The sequence below is a fragment of the Eptatretus burgeri genome, chromosome 6 (assembly GCF_056783735.1).
Source record: "Eptatretus burgeri isolate ZD-2024b chromosome 6, Ebu_testis_v1, whole genome shotgun sequence".
In the NCBI taxonomy this organism is placed as follows: Eukaryota; Metazoa; Chordata; class Myxini; order Myxiniformes; family Myxinidae; genus Eptatretus; species Eptatretus burgeri.
Window position 1 is genome coordinate 12,580,243 of NC_140966.1, and position 13,931 is coordinate 12,594,173.

General features: G+C 43.9%; 1 protein-coding gene across 4 annotated transcripts in view; it reads left to right on the forward strand.

Moving 5' to 3' along the window:
- Window positions 1-10,214, forward strand: part of TEN1 (TEN1 subunit of CST complex) — an 11,948-nt gene extending 1,734 nt beyond the window's left edge. Inside the window, exons 2-5 of one of the 4 annotated variants that reach the window (XM_085884047.1) lie at window positions 1,188-1,716; window positions 3,881-3,950; window positions 5,414-5,571; window positions 8,935-10,214. In XM_085884047.1, the coding sequence (XP_085740173.1) occupies window positions 1,455-1,716; window positions 3,881-3,950; window positions 5,414-5,571; window positions 8,935-9,062 (618 nt within the window). In that variant the 5' untranslated portion in view covers window positions 1,188-1,454 and the 3' untranslated portion in view covers window positions 9,063-10,214. Of the gene's footprint in view, window positions 1-1,187; window positions 1,717-3,810; window positions 3,951-5,413; window positions 5,572-8,934 lie in introns of all 4 variants that reach the window. The other 3 variants (XM_085884050.1, XM_085884048.1, XM_085884049.1) reach the window with 3 other exon arrangements.
- The last annotated feature ends 3,717 nt before the right edge of the window (window positions 10,215-13,931 follow it).

A 13,931-nucleotide genomic window follows, 5' to 3' on the forward strand; every position in this document is an offset into this window, starting at 1 on the left:
CACGCACACACAGACATACTGACACACGCACGCACACATATACTGACACACACACACACACACATATACTGACACACACACACACACATATACTGACACACACACACATACACTCACATACACACACATACTGGCACACACACACACACATACTGGCACACACAGATATACTGTCATCCTGGCACACACACACACACACACACACACACACACACACACACACACACACACACACACACACACACACACATACTGACACACACATACTGACACATACACACAAACACACGCACAGACATACTGACACATGCACATACTGACATACTGACACACACACACTGACATACTGATACACACACAGACATACTGACACACACACACACACACACAGACATACTGACACACACATACTGACACACACAGATATACTGACATCCTGACACACACACACACACACACACACACACACACACACACACACACACACACACATACTGTCACACACACACATACTGACACACACACATACACACACACACGCACAGACATACTCACGCACATGCACACACATATACACACACACATGCTAACACACACACACACACACACACACACACACATACTAGCACACACACACACACATATACACACACACACTGACATACTGACACACACAGGCATACACACACAGGCATACACACACACACACTGACACACACACACACATATACTGACTCACACACACACACACAAACTGACACACACACAAACTGACACACACACACAAACTGACACACACACACAAACTGACACACACACACAAACTGACACACACACACAAGCTGACACACACACACAAACTGACACACACACACAAACTGACACACACACACAAACTGACACACACACAAACTGACACACTCACACAGACATAATGACACACACACATACACACACACACACACCGCATGCATACAACAGATAGGTGTCCCGAGACAGTTATGCCATTAATATACAGTACGTGTAGATAGACCCCTTCCTTTTATTTTCTGGGAAGACAAGGGAGTGCGTTGCGATGCTCCAATAATCAGGATTATTAAATCATTTTCCCCTTTTATTTTATCCCCACTTTTTCTTTTCTTTTCTGAGGTAAATCTGCCTGCTTGCCCCCTCGTCTTGTCCACCAGAAGCGTGCACCAAGTCTGCCCGAAACCAGACGTGTGGCGGGTCCCGTACGCTTTAGCGCCCAGGTGGGCGGGCTGTACCGGCGTCTGCCCGAAGTGCGGCCCAAGCTGGCGGACCACGTGAAGGGTCAGAGCCGGTCGGAACGCCCAACTCGTGCGATGACGTTGGATTCGGCATGGCCCCTCCCCCGAGCCTCGAGCTCTATAACGGATGGAGAAATCCTCCTTGTTGAGAGTTGAGAAGACTTTGTGTTCGGTGTGGGTCTTTTCATGTGGAGTGTTCCTGCTTCTGATTCCGCCCACGTCTCGCCTCGACGGCCCGCCTCCTGTTCCTCGTCTCCGCCAACACGACCTCGACGAACCGCCTCCTTCCTGGTCCCGCATGCTGCTCCACCCTCGCCCTCTGGACTCCGCCCTTCTCCACTCAAGCTCCTCCTTCAGAACATGATCTCCACACGTGCGGCTGTGGCCAGAACAACACTACTATTGTCGGGTACCGCACCATGGAGCATCCCTCCCCCGAAACGCCCAGGTATCGAACGCTATAACCTCAACTCCCCTTCCTCTCTGGCTGCAGTCCCTTTTCATTGGGGTTTCTTTTTCTGTGTGTGTGTCTGAGTGTGCTGGCACCTGTTTGTTAAGTAAGCCTGTAGAAGATCCTTATTGTTGTTACTCTTATTAATCTCACGTCAAGTCTGCACTGTGTCTGCTTAAGTAAGTTGCTTGTATTATTGTCGCACCACACCTCTATCTTCTTTCCCTGCGTTACATACCCAATAAATCTTTGTTGTGCCACATGCTTTTCCTCCCCTGCTGTTAATAAATAATTGTCATTAGGAATGTTCCCAGCTCACCTTTGTCTTTTCTCTCATTGGTCCAGCATGGTTCGAATCCAAGTTTAGCCGGGTCTTTATTCCCAACGATCCGTTCCTTTTAGCCGCTACATTCTTGGCAGTGCCGCTCGGCTGCATCCGATCCGGAAGAGTGATCCGGTTCGGACAAGGCGTACCGCGGGCGTGGTTCCCCGGTGGTTAAACTGTGTGGTTAATTAGGTAACCCGATTAACCCATAGGCGGGAGGACCCTCGGTCACGCGGTTGAGTTATTGGCGTCCACGGTCGGTTAAGCGACTCGCCGTGTCACGGAATTATCCGTGAGCGACGGCCCACAATTCCGGGGAGTCTGGTGGGAATCGACGTAGTTTCCCCCACTTAGTGGTCTTCTCACCCGACCCCACCGGCCCACAAAAATATACTCGGTGTACAAAACATGAGGAACACCTGCTCTTTCCCTGAAATAGACTGATCAGGTGAATCCAGGTGAAAGCTGTGATCCATTATTGATTGCACCTGTTAAATCCACTTCGATCAGTGCAGATGAAGGGGAGGAGACAGGTTAAAGAAGGATTTTTAAGCCTCGAGACGATTGAGACGTGGATTGTGTATGAGCGTTATTCAGAGGGTGAATAGGCCAAACAAAAGATTTAAGTGCCTTTGAACGGGGTATGGTAGTGGGTGCCAGGCACATCGGTTTGAGCGTGTCAGGAACTGCAATGCTGCTGGGTTTTTCATACTCGACAGTTTCCTGTGTGTGTCAAGAATGGTCCACCACCAAAAGAACATCCAGCCAATGGCGGGATAGTGGTCAACAATGGCTCATTCATGAAAGAGGCCATTGGAGATTGACACAAATTGCGCAGAGCAACAGACGGGCTCTAGTTAGTCAACTTCCAGTCCACTACAACATTGGTGCCGAAAGACCCATAAAAGAATGGACAACTCGTCGTGTATTGCCACAAATGGGGTAGGGCAGCTGACGACCGCACAGAGTTCCACTTCTTTCAGCAAAAAACAAGAACCTGTGGTTGCATTGGGCTAAGGAACAAAAAACACTGGATACTGGAGGATTGGAAAAAACATTGCCTGGTGTGATGAATCCTCGTTCCTGCTGTTTCATGCTGATGGGAGGACTAGGGTATGGAGAAAACCACATGAGTACATGCATCCATCATGCTGTGTGTCAACATTGCAGGCTGGCGGTGGTGGTGTGATGGTGTGGGGTGTGCTTTTATGGTACACATTGGGCCCCTTGATAAAAGTGGAGCTAAGTTTGAATGCCACAGGATATCTGAACATCATTGCCAATCAGGTGCATCCCTTCATGGCAGCAGTGTATCCATCTGTGAATGGATTTCTTCAGAAGGATAATGCCCCATTGCCACAAGGATAGGATTGTCTAGGAATGGGTCCACAAACATGACAGTGAATTCAGCTTACTGCAGTGATCTGCCCAATCACCAGATCTCAATCCAGTTGAGCATCTGTGGGATGAGATGGAATGAACTATTCAGTCGAGATCCACCACCAGCCAACTTGACAACTGTGGGAAGCATCGGAGTAAACATAGGCCAACATCCTGATGGAACGCTTTTTACAGCTTGTGGAGTCCATGCCCCGACGAATTGAGGGTGTTCCGAGGGCAAAAGGGGGTGAAACTCAATATTAGGAAGGTGTTCCTAATGTTTTGTTGTGTGTGTGTGTGTGTGTGTGTGTGTGTGTGTGTGTGTGTGTGTGTTTTTAATCAAATGTGTGAGACGAGGATCTTCTGTCTTTGTTTCCTATATCTAGGTCATGGCCTTTGGGCTTCCTGCTGCAGCTGTTTGGCGTTTCTTATGGGAACTGTCTGACACTTTCACAGTTTCCACAGTTGAGGCTGGAGAAAATGGTGACCAAGCGGCATCGGTACAAAGTGTCCGGACATATGGTCGGTAAGATGGGTTATTACCATTATGTGGATATAATTTGGACAAGTTTGATAGAAAAAAAAAAAAAAGAAACAGGATATCCTCGAGGTATGTGCACTCACCTTTGAGCTGTCTGCCCTGGGTTTGAATCTCGTCGCAGCTATAAAAGCTGTCACCCTGGTGTTTCAGAGCGATGCACCAATGTTTTTGCCATCCAATTAGTAGTGGTAGTGGTAGTAGTTGTTGAAATTGTAATTCAGTATCACAGTACTGAATAGGTTTGCCACGGCCAAGTGGAATTACAAACGTACTGTATCTGAAATAAGCAACTTATTTGTGCATTTGCACCTTCCTTGTGGCATGATAAGCTGTATCAGAAACAAACTGCCAATCCCACTGGGTACCATGCATTCACTGAGCTTAGCATTTGTGCTTTTATTGACATCTTCACTTGTGGAGCAAACACTGAGTTATTCTGATAATTACCTCTGCCACTGAAGATGGACGGAGGATATGTTTTCACCCCTGTCTGGCTGTTCTTTGTTTGTTTGTTTGTTTGTTTTCTTTGTGTGCAGGATATCTCAAAAAGTTGTCGATGGATTCGGATGAAATTTGGTGGGCAGGTTGGGTGTGTTGACAACTTGTGGAGTCCATGCCCGGAGTCCATGAGTGACGAAGTCAAAATTGTCAGATTTTGATGAATATCCATGCCCGGATCAACGCCCGGATCCACGCCCGGAACCACGCCCGGATCTGGATCCAGATACTCAAATTTTAAACTGATTCTTCACCATTGAGAAATGGGGCCAAAAAAACGTTATATACACGATGTCTCAAAATGTTGGGGACGGATTCAGACGAAATTTGGTGGACAGGTTCCGTGTATGGCAAGGACCAATTGATTCGATTTTGGTGAAGATTTGAATTTAGATCTGGACGGAGGTATGCCCTCCACCGAGTACCCTTCTAGTTATTATCTGTAATGGCCCTAGGATATCTTTGAGTCTTGACAGCTCAAACGGGATTTTGTTTATTCCTGGTGATTGTACGGCATTGCCCTGGTAACACATGTTAGACTTGTGTTGAATCATTAATGTGTGTGTTGTCCCCTGGATGGACTTTAAACTGGTGTCCTATTTGCTGGCATTAGTTGGTGGGCGTTAAACATCCCACAGTGCCCTTCGCGAAGAGTATGTGCGCTATCATCGTCACCCTGGCCAAATTAAAAATGCCTTCTCTAATCTACTGGGGGCATTGTATCAGCAGAAACAGCCGTGCCCTCTCAGCCAATGACGCAACCCGCAGCCGTTTGCTGTACACGAAGAGGCGATGTTTTATGTGGCATTGTTATGACAAACTGACTGGTGACCATTGAATTGCTGCTTGCACCTTGTTTGAACTGTTTCATCTCCATGTGTGTTTAAATTTGAAGAATGTGCTGTTAAAAGTTGATTGCATTGCTGGTTTGTGTTTTTCTTTTTCATGAGGCTGGCAAGTTACAATGCACAAGCTTCCCGAGCTATCCTCTACATGTCCCGGCATGGCACAACTCATTCTCTGAAAGTTAATACAACACTTGTAGAGCCTTTTGCAGCCCATAATGGTTCTTTCTACCTCTTCCTCGGAGAACTGGAGAAACATGAAGGTAAACTTCACTTTGGATGTGACAAAACAAATGTGACTTGCTCTATTTGAATAAATTCTCATTTTAAAAACATTTTTTTTTTTTTCGGTGATATATAACCCTTCAATCCTCGAAAATCTCAAACTCATCCTATCACTGGAATGATCATCAAATTATTCCTCCTAGCTGTTTCCTTGGTCATCCACTGGAAGAGGTTCAGTCTCTTCAACTTCTCGGCCTCACCATCAGCGATGACCTTTCCTGAGCTGATCACCTAGCAAAGCTAACCCCCAAATTCAGCAACAGAGTGCACACCCTGTGTCAATCCAAGTCTTTCCTTGGAAAATCAGAGCTACACAGTCTACAATGCCTTTGCCCATAGCACAATGGAGTACTGCTCTCCACTATGGGCTGGTGTCCCAGAATCTCACTAGTCTTTCCTGAATTCTAAGGAATCTAAAACTCTCAAAATTATAAGAATCAACTGTGGTGAGTTCAAAACACAAGGTCTGTTGGTCACTGTTTTTTACTGCTTCTTCTCCAACATTTCTCTCTCTTTCAGTCCTCTCATCCTCCTTATCTATTCCAGGATGCACATATTCTTCCAATAACCACCTCCTTGTTAAACTTCCCAAATTTGGGCTGTTTGCACACTTCAACTCTTTGGTTCCTCCTTACTTCTCCCGTCTGTGGAACCACCTTCCAGAGGATATTTTATTGCTTTTCCTTCCAGGGTTTCAAGCAAGCAGTACACTGCTACATCTTGTCATCTCCAATTCTCTCCCTTGATGTTTATTTTCCCAATTAACCTTCCTATCCGAACAACTTTACTTGCTGGTTTCAGTGTTTCCTCCTCCCTTCCTTTCTTCTTTTGGCTGTGCAATCATTCATTCATTCATTCATTCATGATATTGATGTTTGTCCCATTGTTGGAGCTGCCTTGCTCATGTAAAGGAAAAAAATTAATTGGTACATCTTGGTCAAATCAGTCTTTGTCACACTTGTGTTTCAAATAATACCATTACAAATACAATTTGGCCACTTGGCTCATAGGGGAGAGAGAGAGCAGGAGGATTTCTGCTTGAAAGAGGAGTAGAGCAGGGGCATCTCAGCTCAGTGGGAGGGGGAGAGAGTGAGGGAATCTCTGCTCACCTTGTCTGCTTGCATGCATGAACTTTGATTTCACCTGATTATGTGCCAGATAATTCTTGATATTTACTCATGGTTAGGTGAAATTAAAATAAACAAGTCTGAAAACGACGATGGTTCACGAGCGGTATTTGACGATGTAGATTGTTTCAGAAGTCAAGGATGAGATCATGTGATAATTTTGGACCAAGTTATAAAAATGATCAACATGATGTGGTACGGGTGACAGGTTATTAGCTGCAAAATGTCGAAAACCCGGTTTCGTTCAACAACTTTCAAAATTTGACCTTTGCATAACCTTTAAAGGTCACAAAACAATGTTGTGGACATTAAAATAAGGAAACAGGATACGTGCTATAGCTTATTGGAGTTAGTTCGTCGAAGAAGGTCGAAAACCCGGTTCGATTCCCACATCTTTGAAAATTTGACCTTCGTGGCCTTTAAAGGTCAAAGGTCAAGGATTATGACCTTTGGTGCAAAACTTCCTTTGGAACATTCCAGGAACAATATAATGTCATATAGGCTATATGGCATTTCACACTCCTCGGATTATTATCCATACTTTGATGAAATCAGCGTAAAAACAAACTTGAAGGGGGCATCATGGGCAAGGTTTTCGAGATAGAGCAAAATGGCTTGAAGACTTTAGGTGGGGAATGACCTCAAGATTATGCATAAAAAGTATTGTCATCCCAGCTCTCAAAGTTTGGGCGGTCATATGATTTTTATGTCAAAATTCACAATTTTCTAAGTTTTTGACTTTGTGACCTTGACCTTGGGATGAAAATGAAAAATCAGACAACGACAAGTTTTAGATAATTCATTTTGCTATTCGAATACCGAAGAAGCCATTCCATTCAGTCAATTCCCTTGGAGAAGATAGATTTTTTTTTATCCAACTACCCCCTAAAAATTGCTATTTTTTAGGCGTGGCTCCTCCCACAATGGGCGTAGCATGCCCTCATCCAGGAAAACACAACTAGACATTGATATCGAACACATAACCAAGTTTCATCAAGATCGGATCAAAGTCCACGGAGTTATGCTCTGGACAGACAGACACAGACAGACAAGCCGGTAGGTGACATGGGTGGTCGCTAGACTATTGCATACTAGTCATACAGTTTTTGACGGATCGGGCTGAAAATTTTTGACAAATAGGTTGATTATAGTGCGCATAAAAGTGCGGAAGCTGATTTTTGATTTTCGAAAAAAAAACTATTTTTCGTATTTTTTTCAAAAATTTCAAAGTCCTGTTGCTAGGCAACGGTGGCGTCCATAACAACGGTGCTCAAAAGCATACAACCAGATCCTGGTATGAACCTACCAGTCAAGTTTCATCAAAATTGGTTGACGACTCTGGCTTCCAGAGCTGTCCACTACATACAAACAAACACAGACATACAGACAAGCCGGTAGGCGACATGGGTGGTCGTGACATAATTGCATACTAGTCATACAGTTTTTGACGGATCGGGCTGAAAATTTTTGACAAAGAGTTTGATTATAGTTCGCATAAAAGCCTGGAAGCCGATTTTTGATTTTCGAAAAAATAATTTTTTTAAGGATTTTTCTAAAATGTCAAAGTCCCGTTGCTAGGCAACGGTGGTGTCCATAGCAACGGTGCTCAAAAGCATAGAACTAGATCCTGGTATGAACCTACCTGTCAAGTTTCATCAAAATCGGTTGACTCCTGGCCTGCAGAGCTGTCCATTACGTACAAACAAACAACAACAAAAAAATGACGGTAAATAGACACCCGATTTTTGAAGGATACCATTTGAAAAATAAAACCTAAATCAAAAATCGGCTCGACTAAAATTTTCTAAATATCTCGAAGTGTTTAATTCGGAAGTCTCGTTTCTCCACCTTCAAAACTGTACGACAAGTATTGAAAATATCGCAGCGGTTTTTCGGCTGCTGCATAGCAACGGGTGGTTGCTTAGCAACGAAACTCAAACGCGCATTTTCCCAGCGCATATGGCACCTGTGCGCCAAGTTTCATCGAAATCGGTTTGCTGGTTTGTGGTGTGAAGCCTCGCGTTGCAGACACACACACACACACACACACACACACACACACACACACACACACACACACACACACACACACGGAAAACCTGAGAATAACGGTACTCTAGCGACCACCCAACAGACAGACACAGACATAACGAATATTGTGGTCACTCTGGCTGGTGCTCGTGAACCAATAATCGGTTGATTCATGTGTTCCAGGAACGGAAATGTTGCTATGTGCACGTATGGTTCAGAACATTGATGGTGTCCAACTGGCTTTGTTGGAGACTGCTGTCCTGAGCCAACGAACATACTTCCAGAGCCGCAGGCTGCAAAAAAAGCAATGAGGATTTGAAAAAAACTTTCGTGTAAATTTTTTTGTTTATCTTTCTCAATACTTTGATCTTTCAGTAATATGAATATATGATGGTCTTTTTACGATGGTTGTTACCTATAAAGGGTAGGAAGCTTGGTATACTTTTTTGTTGACTGGTTGAGTAAACTTTTTAAAAAATTTGTGTTGGAGATACATTTTGAACAGTGTGTGTGTGTGTGTGTGTGTGTGTGTGTGTGTGTGTGTGTGTGTGTGTGTGTGTGTGTGTGTGTGTGTGTGTGTGTGTGTGTGTGTGTGCGCGCGCGCGCTTGATGATGAAGATCATGTGGATCAGTAATTATATGATCTGAGGCTCGGAGTGGAGCTGCCACACACACACACACACACACATCTCACACACATGGACATACAGATGGTACCTGAGACAATACAGGACTGTTAGATGAGACAAACACAGCCACTGAACTTTGGAGAAGCGCCATCACTTTCCAGAGCACTCTGGGTACCAGCCATGCCACAACAATGGTGCCGCCATTCTCACCGCACTCAGAGGAGAATTTACTCAGGAGGAATTTCCTCCTCCCCATGGATACCAACTATGAAGATTGTATGTGCTCTTATGTTTTAAATGCTAATTGTCAAGCAAGGAAGCAGCACGCACCATTTTCAAAGTCTTTGGTATGATTTTTCTTTGGCAAGAAGGCATTAAATATCTCACCATACATAATTTTTTTCACTTCATTAAAAGTCTTACAGAAAAACAACAATTCGTCGATTTCTTGCAAATTTGGAAGGCCAATCTCGAGCAAAATTGTCAATGGTCTCATGCAGCCAAATAGACAGACTGAGGCACATCCATATGATCAAACTGAATTTTTACTTGTGAAATCTAACATTCGCAAGTATATTGGTTAGTCTGGTCTGTTATTCTCTCAATTTGTCTGTCGGTATCTGTCTGTTTGTATGTCAATCGCCTCCAGGTCACATTTTTACTCTGACCTTCACGAAACTTTACCACATGGTGACAACCTGGAAGCTTATTGTTTTTGAGGTCAATAGGTCAAGGTAACAAATCGTCAATTTTCAACCGAGTCACTTGATTTATACATATTTCCAGTGCCTTCAGAAAGTATTCACACCCCTTGACTTTTTCCCATTTTGTTGTATGACAGCCTGAATTTTAAAAAGGGTTAAGTTTAAATTTTTTTGTCACCGTTCTGCACAAAATACCCCGTAATGACAAAATGAAAACATGTTTTTAGAAACTTTTACAAATTGATTGCTCATGAAATAGAGAAATATCTAATTTGCATAAATATTCAGCTCCCTGAGTCAATACTTTGTAAAAGTGCTTTTGGCAGTGGTTACAGCATCGAGTCTTCTTGGGTATGTCTGTATCAGCTTTGCACATCTGTATTTGGGGATTTTCTCCCATTCTTCCTTGCAGATTTGCTCAAGCTCTGTCAAGTTGGATGGGGAGTGTCGGTGAACAACGATATTCAAGTCTTTCCACAGATTCTTAATAGGATTCAAGTCTGGGCTTTGCCTGGGCCACTCAAGGATGCTCACACTTCTTGTTCTGAAGTCATTCCAGTGCAGCTTTGACTGTATGCTTGGGGTCATTGTCCTGTTGGAACCAATTTCACTGCAGTCTAAGGTCTTTTGCACTCTGAAGCAGTTTCTTCTCAAGGATTTTCCTGTATTTGGCTCCATTCATTTTCTCTCTATCCTTTTTAGTCTCCCAGTCCCTGCTGCTGAAAAGCATCCTCATAACATGATGCTTCAAGGTAGTGATGGTGTTAGATGGGTGATGAGCTGTGCTTGGTTTCTGCTAGACATAGCACTTTGCATTCAGGCCAAGGCGTTACATTTTCGTCTCGTCAGACCACAGAATCTTTCACGTGCGTTTTTGCAAACTCCAGATGTGCTGTCTTCTTGTGCCTTTTTCTCAGGAGTGGCTTCCATCTGGTCACTCTCCCATGAAGCCTAGATTTGTGAAGTGCTGCAGAGATTGTTGTCCTTCCAGCAGGTTCTCCCATCTCAGCCAAGGAACTCTGTAGTTATGTCAGAGTAGTCATTGGGTTCTGTCACTTCCCTGACCAAGGTCCTTCTTGCTTGGTTGCTCAGTTTGGTCGGATGGCCAACTCCAGGAAGAGTCTGGATAGTTCTATATTTTTTCATTTCCTAATGATGGAGCTCACTGTGCTGTTGGGAACTTTCTACACTCTAGAAATTGTTTTCTTCCCTTCCCCAAATGACAGATTTTTTAAATTCAATCCATTTTTAATTCAAGCTGTAACACACCAAAATGTGAAAAAGTCAAGGTGTGTGAATACTATCTGAAGGCACTGTATATACCCTATATAAAACTGAAAAAACACGGGTCAACGGTGAACCCTCGTTGAGGTGAAGTCTTGATCGACCCCTCTGAGTGTCTTTTCATTACGTACTGTTTGAACGTGAGTTGGACCATTAGTATGCTTTTTATTAATTACTTGTTGGACCTTGACTACGTCTATTAATTACGGATTATTGGAACATACCTTTTAGACATGTGGACCTTTCTTTCAATCCCTTACACCTTTTAGACTAATTTCCACCATTTTGAACCTTTTATACCCTTTGGACCTTTTAAGACACTTTATACCCTTTAAACCTTTACACCCTTTAGACCTTTAAGGCCCTTAAGACCGTTTATAACCCCATTGGACCCCTAAGATCCTTCAGATCATTTGTAACCCTGACACATTGGACCCCTTATAACCCTTTAGAACCCCAAGACCCTTTTGACATTTTATAACCCGAAGACCCCTAGATATTACAATCGCTGTTTTGGCTTCAGTTTATAAGTTCCAGATCTACTCCTGAATATTTGTCTTCCACTTAGAATCATCAACTCCACTTCTTAGCCCAACAACCCATTGGAATGAAAACAATAGTTTTGTGTAATAGCTTTTGACCTATTTCCATTAAAAACTAGGGAGTTCATTGAACACGTTACCCCGTTCAGTCTTGAGAAAGTAGGACAAGTTCTTAATGTAAAGTACAATCTGCCACCAAGATGGGGTTCAAGCCTATCGAGCCAGGGAAAGACATGAAAGGAGTCAGAGATGTCTTGTGGGAGGAAGGATTCTGTTTAACAGATGATGACCAGTTTATCAGCAGAAGCCTGGATGAAGAGATCTGTCAGGTAGGAGTGTATACCTCAGATGTTTGAGGCCCACACAATGAGGGTCAGGGAATGAGGTGCTCTTGGCAGAGAGCAGGGATGTGGAAAGGTGGTGGGGGGAGGGAAGCTGCGAGGGGAAATCTAGAGTGCATGGTTGGAGAGGGTGAGAGAGGAGGGAAGCTTGGGGGGGGGGAGGGGGTCACACGAGAGAGAAGACAGGGCTGGGTGAGGGGTGGGTTGAGGAGCATGCTGTAAGGGGGTGGGGAGAGGTGGAAGCAGAAATGGAGGGCATGATGTGTGTGGAGAGATGCTGAAGAGGGGGACACAGAGAAGGGCGGGCGTTGGGAGGGCGCAGGCATGTAGGAGGTGACAAGGTGGTGGTTGCTGACATTTACGGGTTTGACACCATCAACGGACATGAAGGAGAGTTCATGGTCATGTGCAGGCAACCTCTCAGATTTGACTTCTCATGATTCCCAATTTGAATATACAGAGACAGACATTATGGGCAGGATGAAATGAGTAGTGCTGTAGGTTATGGGGGGAGGGGGAGAGAGGAGGAGGAGGTTAAGAGAGTGTGTTTGGACGGTCGATGGACCAAGCATCTGAGTGAGACAGTTTTGTGAAATACAACTTGTGAAAAAGAATAAGAAGAGGTTTAGATCGTGATGATGAAGAAACATGTGGACTGACAAAAATAAGGAAAGGGAAGCATTTTAAAATATTACTAAAAGCTTGTAAAGTAAGAAGCAGTTCATTCAGTTAATATTCAATTTGGAGGTATTGAGAAGAGGAAGGAATGAAGAATAACTGAAGGAAAGAAATAAACTCCAGAATGCATTTCTGGGGTGTTTTTGATTTGTTTGTTTTTCAGCAAGGAAGGGAAATGATGTAAAGTTGAGTAAGGTGAAAGGACAACACATTGGAGAATGAAAGCTGAATGAGGCACACGGCGTCAGAGCAGAGAAATAATTTGCCCAACAACTAGCTGAGGCCTGGGAGAGTAGGCCACACTCATCGGGACACACATTTGGCAATACACCACAAGGTACGGTTAAAGACAGAAAATTGGACAAAACACAAACAGCAACAAAGGGGTGAAAATATAACAGAAAGACACGATGGATCTGGTCTGGTAAACTTACCTTTGATGAAATGGACAATGGAACTGCAAACCCCAACATTCAATGCACTCAGAACCAGAAGTCAATTGAAGGAGATAATCTGAGGTCAGCCACAATGATGGACTCCATTACTTTGCGTATGATGGTGAGAAGGCTGATACATCTGTACTTGAGAGGATTCCTATTAATTTTGTATGACTATTGATGCTCATAGAAGGGTTAGGTGATAGGGTAAAAAGGCAACATAGTGACATAGGGTCACATAGTGACATGGGGTCACAGTTGGACACAAGCAAGAGAATGAATGAACAATAAAAGAATAGGAAAAGAAACATGGTAACCTGCAAGTAAGAGAGTGGAGTTGGTTGGATTAATGGAGGGAGTTAAGCTTGTTGGTAAGTAGAGGTGAAGATGAGATGACTGTGCACCATTTGCTTGAAGGCCTGGAGAGAAGAGTGAATTCAACTGTCTCCAGGAGGCAGTTCCACAAATGGTAGAATAATGGAACAAAATAGTGGAGGTGTGCAGTCTGCTTGGATTTTGGGAGTTTTAGCAGGAGAGGGTTACTGGAGGAACATGTGCATCCTGG